This window comes from Epinephelus lanceolatus, chromosome 8 (assembly GCF_041903045.1).
Source record: "Epinephelus lanceolatus isolate andai-2023 chromosome 8, ASM4190304v1, whole genome shotgun sequence".
Taxonomy (NCBI): Eukaryota; Metazoa; Chordata; class Actinopteri; order Perciformes; family Serranidae; genus Epinephelus; species Epinephelus lanceolatus.
This window is the reverse complement of record NC_135741.1, coordinates 18,158,579-18,172,281: the sequence shown is the minus strand read 5'-3', so window position 1 is coordinate 18,172,281 and position 13,703 is coordinate 18,158,579. Positions and strand designations below refer to the sequence as shown.

General features: G+C 40.9%; 1 protein-coding gene across 1 annotated transcript; it reads right to left on the bottom strand.

The window, feature by feature from the left end:
• abtb1 (ankyrin repeat and BTB (POZ) domain containing 1) lies at positions 1 to 13,698 on the bottom strand. Its single transcript, XM_033628549.2, has 12 exons — positions 13,484 to 13,698; positions 12,638 to 12,700; positions 11,712 to 11,767; positions 11,373 to 11,517; positions 11,003 to 11,162; positions 10,116 to 10,161; positions 6,497 to 6,613; positions 6,178 to 6,290; positions 4,843 to 4,941; positions 4,545 to 4,712; positions 1,954 to 2,154; positions 1 to 1,209 (listed from the first exon to the last, which is right to left on the bottom strand). Exons 1-12 carry the CDS (start codon positions 13,537 to 13,539, stop codon positions 1,003 to 1,005), a joined length of 1,431 nt encoding a protein of 476 aa, XP_033484440.1. The 5' UTR covers positions 13,540 to 13,698; the 3' UTR covers positions 1 to 1,002.
• Positions 13,699 to 13,703: the final 5 nt, after the last annotated feature.

The following is a 13,703-nucleotide window of genomic DNA, read 5'->3' as shown; positions in this document are numbered from 1 at the left end:
TGCTTGCAATACCACATTTAATTGCCAAAAACAAAAGCAGTTATTCATCTATTATATTAATAGCTGGGTGAGACTCAGAAATGAGTATCAACATTAAGAAAACAAATCTTCAAATATTACTCTGTGGATTTTACATGCGAACAGTTCAGTAACAGCTTTATTTTCTTGTGCACACGCTAGGCAAAAGAGGTTTGCTGTCATACAAGGCAGCAGGAAATTAAATTTTTACCATTTCAGGTTCAAACAAAGTCGAGGAACATGTAAGAGGGGGATAAGTGTAAGAAAAGTAAGTGTCACAATGGAGGAATGTCACAGGTTGAATAGTGTGGTGAAGTTCAGCTGCCAAATTGGGTCAAGTCCAAAATAAATGTTGCATGCTTCTACGCATGAAATACATCATAAGGCTACATTCTTCATGAATAAAATGAGGAGTTAGAGGTAAAAATATTAAATGAACAAAGTGAACATACCGCACTGTTTGCCTTTTTACCCAAGTGGGTGTCAATGCATTACGTGCACTCGTTTGGCATAAAAAAATAATTTAATGGAGTTCGACGTAAGGGCTGGTGCTGAACTTTGTTGGGACAAAAGTACATTTTAAAAGAGATTAATGTCTAGGAAGTCGTCTAAATTCTAGCAGCTACAAAGGATGCCTAAAATAAATCCATGCATGTGCAATTGAAAGAAATTCTGTTGTAAATATATCATACACAGTTTCTCCAAAACCCATCTCGCAGTACTTTTTACCAAGTATCTTATAATGTGTCTCACTCAAAGAAACTTTTAAGAGCTTTCTCTGAAAATGCATCAGAAAATCCTTGAAAATATATATTCTGTACAATATACTGTAAATAAAATAAAATAAAACCCACTAACATACAGACCCATATGTTTTCTCTCACTACTACAGATGTTTTGCACTACCACCGTCCCAAAGCATCCACCTTAAAAACTTCAAACTCCGCGGCAGCTGCAGCCGCAAACCCCAATCCTGCCGACCCCTCAGCAGTTGATATTGATGCTGACGAGCAGCTCCTCCAAGGCATACAGTTTCTGATTGGCCTCCTCGATCGCGCTGTACGTCTGCACGTTGCTGGCGATGTGGTAACGGATTTCGTCCACCACTGGGACGGAGTCGGTCTCGTGTCGCTCCTCCAACGACGCAGCGTCCTCTTTGATGATCTCTGCAAACTCGGGCTGCTCCACCAGCTGCGACAGACAGGTTAGACAGGAACACAAGTGTGAATTAATCCTGAGGGCGAAACTGACCAGAACATCCATAACATTAACCTCAACTCAAAGGTGTTAAATGCAAAAACTGGGGATTTAGCTACAGGCACAACAAGAAGTATAATTACATGACCTCAGGGGCCTGTCTTTGCTTTGACTTTTGGTATAATGATGATGACAGACTTAAAAGGGGCAGTCAAGTTTTTCCAGTATGTTTAAAAGCCATTTACTTTTCTGGGAACACTTTAAACAAATACTGTGGCATTTTGGGAAATACCACTTCCTTGCCAAGAGTTACATGGGAAGATACAACTCTCATGTCTGCTGCTAAATATGAAGCAAGAGCTGGGACGTGGTTAGCTTAGCATAAAGACTGGAAACAGGAGAAAACAGCTGGCTTGGCTTTGTCAAAAGGTGAAAAAAATCTGTCTACCAGCCCCTCTGAAGCTCACCAATTTATACATTAAATCTTGCTTGTTTTATTCTCTACAAATACAACAAAATGTGGGGGGAATTACATGCTGAGCTATTCTTACCCAGAGCATTAACTTCCCCCCTGCTCCCAGTCTTCATCCTCAACCACAATATAGGCCTGCTCGGTCCAGCTTCATATTCAACATGCAGACATGAAGTGTCACCAGCTGTAACATCCCGCACACTCTCATGTTGTCCAGCCAAAACAAAGGCCCCCTCCACTGTCAACACAGAGACACAGACACCCACCCGCTCGATGATCTTGGCCATGAACTCGGTGCAGTGATCCTCCAGCCGAGACAGATGGAAAAGCTTTGCCATCTTCCACATGTAAATAACGTTGTCCTCGCATATGGTCTTCGCGAGCGCCTTGCCACAAATACGCTTCAGCCCCGGCAGCAGATACATGTCGGCCACACACAGCACGTCAAACACGATATCTGTTATCAGCTAGACATAAGAAAGAAAAAAACAATCTAGTCAGCTTTCAGATAATGATGAGCATCAAGTCATATTTTTTTAAAGAACACGAAAATGTAATCATACTTTTTAGTGGATGTTCTGACCCAATATAGAGTTTATATATTTAGTATGTTACACAGGTCAAGGATGCAAACATGTCAGGGTGTGAACATGTGAAGACACATGATAACTAAGGTTACTGGAGGGCGAGCGACGCCCTTTTACATGTTAGTCACTTCATCCATTGTTAATGTAAAAACATTGATTATAGCTGCTTTATAAATTACTCACTGCTTGTTACCTTGAATTTGGGAGGAAAACTGTTTTCCTCATGATTCCATGGTGAACAGGGAACCCAAAAAGATGAACAATTTTCATGAATTGAAGTAAACGGAGACTAAAACTACATCAAAACATCTGTTAAAACTCTGATACTTCCCAAACACATGCATTTTTGCTAAACCTTTACAATATAAAACACTTTCACCTTCAAGTAGCGCTCCCTGAGTTGTGTATGAGCTCCACTTCAGCAGAGTTCAAACTTATACGTGCCAAAACAAGGTACTTGAGTGTGCATGTACTCATGTGTTTCAAATTTTGACATTTTAAAGCAACTGGATGATGAATTTGGGAGGTCCTGAGCATACGACTGGATAAATGTAGTCTCGCCACCAGACAATCAGAGATCTCCGCCTTCTGATAGTCTGGGGACACTCCTTTCTAAAGTGTGTTTAACACACCGGCGAAAACGGCCGGCAACAAAGCAACGCCTCTTGCATTTTTGAAAAGGACACGCCTTCTCGGAAATGTGCGCTCCTCCTTTTCTCGTCCACAAGGAAACAAACACACGGAGAGCTTGAAAATGGATGCCGAGAGATTTAACGTTTTATCAAACGTGTGCTCATCCGTGAAGAAAATATTTTTTCCAGCGGATGTCTTAGTTACAACATGATTGAGCTAACTGGAGTAGTTTCATGTTGTATCCGACAACGGGAGGCTTTTAACAGATGACGTCCTGATGTTAGCTTTGCTGCTGCTGTTAGCTGTCCCTGTCAGCTGCAGCCACTGATGCTTTCTAGACATCGTGATTTCCCAAAACTGAATAAATACCACACATAGCAAAACAAAACTGCTTTGCTAGCTCAATCATGTTGTAACTAAGATATCCGCTGGAAAAGATATTTTTTTTCATGGACCGTTTAATGAGTTATTACCTATTACAAACACTGCTAACGGCTAACAGGGCTAACAGCTAACGGTTAGCCCAGCTAAACGTGCACACGTAAATAGTAATGTTTGTTCAATCATTGTGTTTATAGACTTTACAAACATCGCATTAGTCTAAACGGTGATAGAGTGATGTGAAAAATGTGATATATAGACTATATATATAGCTAAAGGCTCTGCTGGTTTTCTACCCGGAAGTATTTGTAAACAACAAGGCGATTCCCTCTAACGTTATAGTCCGGCCAGACGGGTGAGTCATGGCCTTGTAAAAGATTATGTTTGTTTCTTTTAGTTGGCGAGAATGTGTCGCCGCAAACGCGACAAACATCCACTGAACTTTGACGGCGTTTTCTGCGAGCACGGCTGAGCCATTTTGTACCGCTACACGTGTTTCTAGTGGGACTATGTTTACAAGCACAAGAGTTCAGCGAGCCACCGAAGGACCGCCCTGCAGATTTACTATTGATTCTGCAAAGTAGGGAGTTTTTTTAAACTCTGAAATTGTATCCGCCCATCTAAACACAAAATCAGGGAGAAAGTCATCAGTCTTTAGTTAAGCAAAGCGTCTAAAGACTGACTTATGAGTCTAGGATAAATGAGACTTGGATCATACTGCAGGAGTTGTGTGAGAGTTTGTACACAGATGTTTTGATGTAGTTTTCCCCCTATGAAATGAACCCATGGAGAACGTTCTGCTTTTTCAGATTCTCCTCTCACTGTGGAGCCATGCCAGAAGAACCAAGTTCTCTTGCTTTTGCCTCTCTATTGCACCTGCTGTGTTTGCACCAAAGCAGGTAAAACTGATTCAGAATCACTTGTGCTTCCTAAATGGACAGATTGATATCCCTGAAGTTTAACTGACTTGGTGTTATAGTGTGATGATTAAGTGTTCCCTTAATTATTTAAAAAAAATCAACAGCTAAACTGTATAATCATGACACCCCTCCCACATGCTTGTTAATCTTTTTTTATCAGCTCACGCCTCACAGTAGGAAACTGGTTTTTCAGCAACAAATTAGTCGCTAAAGGTGAAGCTTGTGTTTCAGCGTCTTTTCTTATGACTCCTCAGCTGGCAGACTGACAAACCAGTCATTTGCAATTTTCTCACTGAATGACAAGTTTGCATCAACAGACAGAAACTGTGCACCAACCTCTGTGTCGTCAGTGTAGATGTAATACATGACGTGGATGAATATCTCATGGGAAATGTTGTGTAAAGTAATCACTGGCGTGCTGGGCTGGGACTGCAGCTGCTCTCCCTCACTGAAGTGGTCCTCCAGCAAGGCTTTAAAATAATCACTACGTCCGCAGAAAAACGCCTGGAGACACACACACACACACACACACACACACACACACACACACACTTAAACTTTGATACTCATTTGAACAGGATGTGGGGGTCTTTAATGTGACTGAGTAATGCTGTGTGAGCTTCGTGGTTCATACCTTATGACACAAGAAGTCAAAACCATCCACTCTAAAGCAGATGTCGGGATAAGTGGGGAAGCGGTCGACTCTGTTAAAGGGAAGTTCACCAAATCCAACCTGGGGAGAATCAATAGGAAAAAACAAAGTCAAAATAGGCTTATTGAATTGCAGCAGGCAGCTACAGGGCTCTATCCTACACGGGGCACAAATGCATCTGTCATTTCTAGTTTCAGACTGATGCAGTTGTCATTTTCAAGGCCAGTGTGAATAACAAATGTACTTGCGCCTATCTGTGTGCCCATGGGCGTGTAGGTCTTAAAATGAGGTGTGGTCAGGCGCATTGTTGGCATAGTGCTATTTTGAAGCAGCAGAAAGTGACTGTGCTAGTTACCAACAAAAACTGGTCTAAAATCAGAATGGTGAAGTATTTTCCTGCTTTTTAAAAGGTGCTTTGTTCAGATAGTAAGATGTGCCTACGTAGGCAGGTTCACAACACACGTACACACACAGGGACGCACACAGGTGGGTGAAATAATACATTGTTGATGAGGAAAATATTTATTAGATCCTCTAAAATGTGAGCATAGCAGAAAGCAGGGAAGAGCTACAGAGCTGCTGTTTGACTCTCCATGAAAAGAGACACTGCGCATCTACACACGAGGAGCAACCTCACTTCACTGATAATATCAGGAGCTAAAAGTTTAGTTCTGTTTCCTCTGTCGTGTTTACTACAACAGTTTTTAGTTTTGTTGCATTCACATGACTGCTCTTACTGCATCACTCTTAGCAGACAGTCACTCGCTTCTCCTCTTTGCTGAATTTGCTATGCAAATAGCGGAGCATGGGGCACAGGTGCAGGCATTAAAAGATGAAACTCTGACTGGTTGAATTCATTGTATGCCCAAAACACACCAATGAATAATTAAAGGACTAAATACAACTCCTTTGCCTCTTGCGCCTTACTTTGCACCCAGATTATGTCCTGTTTAACTAGCAAAAGTAGAGCTGGACATACCCTAAACCCACTTGCGTCATGCACTTTAGACCAGTGGTTCAGCATCATACTTGTGTTTGACCACGTTGTCGAGCTAGTTTGCTGTCTCTGTTGAGAAGCTGTCTGTTATTCACTCACTCTAAAACAGGAAATGACCCTTCAAAATAAAAGCTAGCGTTGGAAATTCAGTGTGTTTTTTACAAACTTGACTTGTTTGTGAGTCACCTGCGGTCCATTCAGAATAGACCCACAACCCACTTTTGGACTGGGATCCACCAGTTGGGAACCACTGCTCTAAACCATGTGCTATAGATTGTTCAAATAGGCCCCATAGTGTTTTCTTGCCATCATGTCCTTACTCTTAGTTCAATGGGAAGTGCGCAGTCTGCTAACTGAGCCATGTTCTCCTGAAGTTGACAGCTGTGAGGCTCCAGGCTGAGAACCTTCACACAGATTCCTGGCTTGTTGGACACTTCAGTGTAATGACAGAAAGAAAAAAGAGACAAGACGGACATCACTCGAGTGGTAAAAAAGTCAATGCAAGAGTCAAGCATTTCATGAGACACTGCGGTTAAAATATGCACTGGTATTTTTAGACCCGACCAACTACTTGTATCTCACCGCTAAAACACATGCATGTATTAGCAGTGTGAAAGTGAACCAAAAGTACTGTCTTACCAAACTCATACACTTGTTTGCACTTATTCTCAAGCTCCTCGATCAGATCATCCATTTTGCACTGTTTAGCAAGTCGCCTACAGTCCTCCACGAGGCTTATGTCAATATCCATTCGTCCTGTAACGTTAAACAAACAAAGAAATGAGGAAAAGCGTTGAACTCTTTGCCTCCATTTAGACTCAGAACTACACATACAGGAGACCAGTATGAGCATGGCGGTTTGTATGTCATTACATTTAATATACATGTATTCTAAACTTCAACTGAAGTTAATATCCAACCTGTCATAACCAGTCTGAGTTCTATTAATCTTTTAAAGCACATTTCCCTCTTTGCATGTCCTGGACAGTGTTTCCTTGTTGGGCTGCAGTAGGGGGACTGTAACAAACTCATTGACTGTAACTGTGGAAGATACCCACTTGATTTGTCTCAATCAGAAGCCGCACATTAGCTTCAAACAAACTTAACATAGTGTTTCACAGAACAAGGACTGTGGATTTTGTCCCCCTTCACCGAAACTAACTTCACCTACACTACACTTACATGTTCAGAGGGGCTCTCTTAAGGGCCAGTATGAACAGAGGGATCGACTACAGCAGAAAAACCTGTTTCAGTGTTAATATGGGCCCCTCGCTATTGTTTAAACACACTTAAAATGCGCCCTGAAGCAAACATTCAGTGAAATTACAGGGACTATGCCCTTTTTTCAAAATTCAGACATGTTATTACTATGGTTTAAGACAGTCCAAAAAAAATTGTGAGCATGAACTCTCAACCATATCGGAAAACTAGAGCACTAACTCAAATTTGTGATGTCATAGGGTATAAAGTCTGGGGCTGCTCCACTGACAGTGAATTGGGAAAGATGTTATAGCTGACACTGAGAGCACCCAGGGGAATGTTCAGAGGATATGGAAACATTTTCTGTTTCAGGACTGAAAACACTACAACAGAATAAAGCTCAGACTCAGACTCAGACTTTATACACATCCTAAATTAATGAATCAGTTTATTTAAATAACCTTTATTTAACCAGGAAACCTCTTGAGATTAAAAATCTCTTTTTTAAGAGTGTCCTTGCCATGACCGGCAGCAATATAAGACAACATAGAACTAAACAAAAACAGAATACAAATGTTAAACTCTAAAACAAGCAATATAAAACACAAAATAAGATTACTACAAAGAAAAGCCAAAAAGTATGTTAATATACAGTACAGGCCAAAAGTTTGGACACACCTTCTCATTCAATGCGTTTTCTTTATTTTCATGACTATTTACATTGTAGATTCTCACTGAAGGCATCAAAACTATGAATGAACACATGTGGAGTTATGTACTTAACAAAAAAAGGTGAAATAACTGAAAACATGTTTGATATTCTAGTTTCTTCAAAATAGACACCCTTTGCTCTGATTACTGCTTTGCACACTCTTGGCATTCTCTCCATGAGCTTCAAGAGGTAGTCACCTGAAATGGTTTCCACTTCACAGGTGTGCCTTATCAGGGTTAATTAGTGGAATTTCTTGCTTTATCAATGGGGTTGGGACCATCAGTTGTGTTGTGCAGAAGTCAGGTTAATACACAGCCGACAGCCCTATTGGACAACTGTTAAAATTCATATTATGGCAAGAACCAATCAGCTAACTAAAGAAAAACCAGTGGCCATCATTACTTTAAGAAATGAAGGTCAGTCAGTCCGGAAAATTGCAAAAACTTTAAATGTGTCCCCAAGTGGAGTCGCAAAAACCATCAAGCGCTACAACGAAACTGGCACACATGAGGACCGACCCAGGAAAGGAAGACCAAGAGTCACCTCTGCTTCTGAGGATAAGTTCATCCGAGTCACCAGCCTCAGAAATGGCAAGTTAACAGCAGCTCAGATCAGAGACCAGATGAATGCCACACAGAGTTCTAGCAGCAGACCCATCTCTAGAACAACTGTTAAGAGGAGACTGCGCCAATCAGGCCTTCATGGTCAAATAGCTGCTAGGAAACCACTGCTAAGGAGAGGCAACAAGCAGAAGAGATTTGTTTGGGCCAAGAAACACAAGGAATGGACATTAGACCAGTGGAAATCTGTGCTTTGGTCTGATGAGTCCAAATTTGAGATCTTTGGTTCCAACCGCCGTGTCTTTGTGAGACGCAGAAAAGGTGAACGGATGGATTCCACATGCCTGGTTCCCACTGTGAAGCATGGAGGAGGAGGTGTGATGGTGTGGGGGTGTTTTGCTGGTGACACTGTTGGGGATTTATTCAAAATTGAAGGCACACTGAACCAGCATGGCTACCACAGCATCCTGCAGCGACATGCCATCCCATCCGGTTTGCGTTTAGTTGGACGATCATTTATTTTTCAACAGGACAATGACCCCAAACACACCTCCAGGCTGTGTAAGGGCTATTTGACCAAGAAGGAGAGTGATGGAGTGCTGCGGCAGATGACCTGGCCTCCACAGTCACCGGACCTGAACCCAATCCAGATGGTTTGGGGTGAGCTGGACCGCAGAGTGAAGGCAAAGGGGCCAACAAGTGCTAAACACCTCTGGGAACTCCTTCAAGACTGTTGGAAAACCATTTCAGGTGACTACCTCTTGAAGCTCATGGAGAGAATGCCAAGAGTGTGCAAAGCAGTAATCAGAGCAAAGGGTGGCTATTTTGAAGAAACTAGAATATCAAACATGTTTTCAGTTATTTCACCTTTTTTTGTTAAGTACATAACTCCACATGTGTTCATTCATAGTTTTGATGCCTTCAGTGAGAATCTACAATGTAAATAGTCATGAAAATAAAGAAAACGCATTGAATGAGAAGGTGTGTCCAAACTTTTGGCCTGTACTGTATACTAGAAATGAACCATAAAAAACACAAAAACGGCAACTACACGTGATTACAAAGAGCAGCTAAGACACACTGTGACACTGACATATAGAAGATTGTGCACAAAAATCCTGCAACAGTGCTTTGAAACAGCCGAGAAGAACCAAAGAGTGTAACTTTAAGTCCTTCTGCAGAAGATTCCACATATAAGGAGCTGCATACATAACCGCTCGCTTGCCAAACTCTGTACGTACCCTCAGTACAGACAATAAAACATGTTCTGAGAACAGACAGCGTGGATATTTTTAATTTTTTGCTTACCATACACAGATAAGTATGCTCTAAGTTTGAGGCTTACTTCTCCTGTTGTTGGCTTTGAGAAAAAGCGGCTCATGTTCACAGATATTTACTGAAGTTTTTTAGGCATTAGAAATAACAGATTGGAATTCTTTTTTTAGGTAGCGTTCCCTTTATGTGCTTCCAAAATATCATGATTGATGCTGATGAATATCATGATACCAAAAGCAAAAGTGATATGCAGGTTATATGGCAAATCAAATCAGAAATATATGCCTGATAATTTACTTTCTGGTTCTCTGATTAAATTTTTTGGGTCATTTATTTTGGTTGACAATGTTCAGATACAAAATTAAAATTTAAAAGATTTGTGTAGATGTCATTAAAATACTTTTTTCATTAGGAATGTTTAATCCAATTGTTACTGACACATTAAAAAAATAAGTCTTCAAACTGACACCAATTATAATCCTGAATATGTGCAGCCATAATACACACCCACCTGTGTATGAATATTGCAGGATGGCTCCAAAAGCTGCAGGGTTGATCTGAAATTAAAATGGCTTTTATTCATACAAGTGTAGATATGTGGACACAATATGCCTGTACAGCTGCATGCAAGACACGACCATCGACAACCCCAATTCCAAACAAGTTGGAACGCTGTGTAAAATGTAAATTAAAACAGAATGCAATGATTTGCACATTCCCTTTAACATACAGTGCAAGAAAAAAGTGTTCAACATGCCAAATTTTTTTCCATTAAACATATTTCGAATGCAGCTAGAGGTATTATCTCAATAAAACTACACTGATAAAGAAATTGTACCGTGAAAAAGTTTTGAGCACGCCAACTTAAATGTATTTATTATTTGGAGATGTCTTAGTTTGCAATGGTAACTTCAAGACACTTCCTGTATGGTGAAACTGATCTCTTACAGTGTTCAGATGGGATTTTGGCCCATTCTTCCCCACACAATCTTTAAATCTTTAAGGTTTTGGGGGGCCGCTTGTGAAGCTTGAGAAAGACATTTCACTTTCAAAACTTCAACAAAATGTTAACTGAATGTTGTTAAAAGAAAAGGTGATGCAACTCAGTGATAAACATGCCCATATCTACGTTTTTGGAGCATGTTGCAGCCATCAAAATCAGAATGAGTGTGTATGTATGAAAAACAATTACTTTTATCAGTTTGAACATTAAATATCTCACTTTGTACTGTATTCACTTGAATATAGGTTAAGAATGATTTGCAGATCATTGCATGCTGTTTATATATATGTTTTACACACACAACATCGCGACTTTTTTGGAATCAGGGTTTTAAAAACAAAGCCGACAACATGCAGTAACAGAGTAAATCAACCAGAATATATATTTTTATCTACCAAAGGATGTTTGAGGGTGATCAAGGTCTTCCCTTTCCACTTGGTCTCAAACATATCAGTGAAGTAGTCTGAGCGTGCACTGAGGACACATCTGTGAGCCGTGAATATTTGGCCATGAACGAGGAACTTCACGTCACTGTGCTGACCCTGCTCCAGTAACCTACAGTAAAAACACACAAACCTTGGGATTAAACAGAGGCATGCAGGTGGGGCAGGTTTACACACAGACTGTGAAGCTACTGTTCTGCGCTTTGCAGTTTATTCTCCATTCCGTTTCCTGTTTGTTTTTTACTGTAAGCTACTAAAACAGCTGAGAAGAATGCACTATTCTGTAAAGGGATAAGATAATTTACATGGATGGCCAACTTACGAGTGCAGGAAGTAATTAAAATCATCCCGCTGCATAGCACGGACACTGATGCACTTATAGTCTTTGAGCAGGCGGCGAACTGAATCACTCAGAGAGCCGTACACACACCGCTCGCCATCAAACGTGTTGGCTTCACACTTGGCACCTGAAAGCAAAGCAAAGAACATAAATCATTATACTACAGAACATTTCAGTGTGATTATAAAGCTCAACATGACATCACACTGTCGCTTTTATTATAATAACTCTAACTTTATTTACACAGCACCTTTCTGTAAGGTTGCAAAGGGCTCTACGTGGTTGAAAATGATGTTTGCCTTACTTAAAAAACAACCTTACCACTAGCCAACAGGTACTGGACCAGCTCCTCATGGCCACAGAGGCAGGCATAATACCTGAAAAACAAGAACATTCACATTTTTAGTTGTTAGGATGATGATGCTGAGTTAGCCAAAGACAAGGGCATACATTTTGTTTCAATAACACATATGGAGACACATATGAAACGGCGGTTTTGGGGTCCTTCAACAGAAAATTTTGAGCACCAAACCCTTCATTTCCTTTGTTCTGTTAAATATGATGCAACAATTTGTGCTTTTTCTGTGTGAATTTAAGGTGTAAATGTGAAAATAGAAGTCTTCTGCACATGTGCATGACAAATACTCATTCTAACATTGATACCATGATGAAGTGTTGGTTATTCCTGTATTAATAAAGGATTTTTAATTACAGTCAGAGTGCCTCGGACGCATTTTTTGGACTGCCTACCTATCCTATGGACTTTTACACTGAGTGAGCTGGCCCATCGTTGTTTTCTAACTCTAAGTGACTCTTTGCCCCATCCTTGAAGAGCACCTGATTTATTATTATTATTATTTTTTTTTACAACTAACTACACAGACCCTTAACCCGGTGCAGCACTCCCTATTTTCTCTTCATTATCAGTGACTTTGATCTCAGTCTGGTGAGTTGCTGAGTGGGTTTACAATACTCAAGATGTCACAGACACCAAACCACATGTTCTTTTTAACCAATGACCAAGGCAAGGATGTTGTTGACAAGCATTCACACACCCTGATGAAGCAAACACATTGGTTATCCATGTATATAAAGGATGTTTATATGCCTCAGATACATTTTTGGACTGCCTGCTTGTGCTATGGACTTTTACACTGAGTGGGCTAGCCAGCTCTAAATATTGAAGGTGGCGTGTCCCCTGCACCCCCCACCCTGAAATCTACGCCTATGGCCGGACAAGTACTTACAAAGGGGTGCTGTCCCATTTATCCCTTACATTGAGTTCCACGTCTCTTTGTTCAACGAGGTATCTGTGAAGGAGAAAAGAGAGATGAGTGAATCACAACTTGTCATATGAGCCGCTGACTTCAGTGCATACAAAACGTCAGACATGTTCAGTGAAAGTTAAACTGGAGCAAAATGAAAGATGCATTGTTTACACAGCTACATGCATATTACAAACCCTCTTTGATTTTGACCTACATTACTTAGCACCATGGCAAAAAAAAAGGTTTATATCTATAGATTACATTCATGCAAACACTGCTGTGTTAAACTGACATGACAGATCATATTTTCCACAGTGCTGGATAAATGTATTGTCTCAGTAAGCTGCATAGTTTAGAAAAGTCCTGTGTTGGCTTGTCTTGACTAATTACTACTTTCTTAGTAATCTGCAGGACACACCTGTCTGTCCCAAAGCAGAGGACGTGTCTTGCATTACTCCAAAACTAAGATGTATAGCTGACAGCAGGAAGTAAATTCTCCAAATACCGAGCTGGTAAGCACCCCTTACTGACAGATAGGATCTTACCTACGTTGCATCTGGAAACTGAGGAGCTGACCTACAAACGTTAGCTTAAGTTACAAGCTGGGTCATCAAAGCTAATGTTAGCAACCCAGCCTGACGTGTTTACCTCCTGTTTGTTTGCAAACAGTGCCGTTAGCTTTGAGTTTCGCTGCGATATATCCACTCAGAGCAGGCCCAGTAAATTAAAACTGCTGTTTTATGATGAAAACTCAACATAACTGCAGCCATAACGCCACACAGGTAGAGACAAGCAAGCCAAAACGTCAGCTGAGCCGTTGGTTACCTGACTCTACAAATGTCGCCCTTTTTGCAACTGCTAAACAAATCGGACACATCCATGATCCCCGCGATGTTCTCGGTCCTCTGTAATGCATTGAGACGGCCTGTCTACCGGACAGGTGAGCGATGATGTGGTCTGGCTTTGCAATTTGCTCGGTCGACGCTGAGGAAGTTGGCTGGCCGACACACCTTCTTGCTGAGTTGTTGACAAACTGGTGATCGGT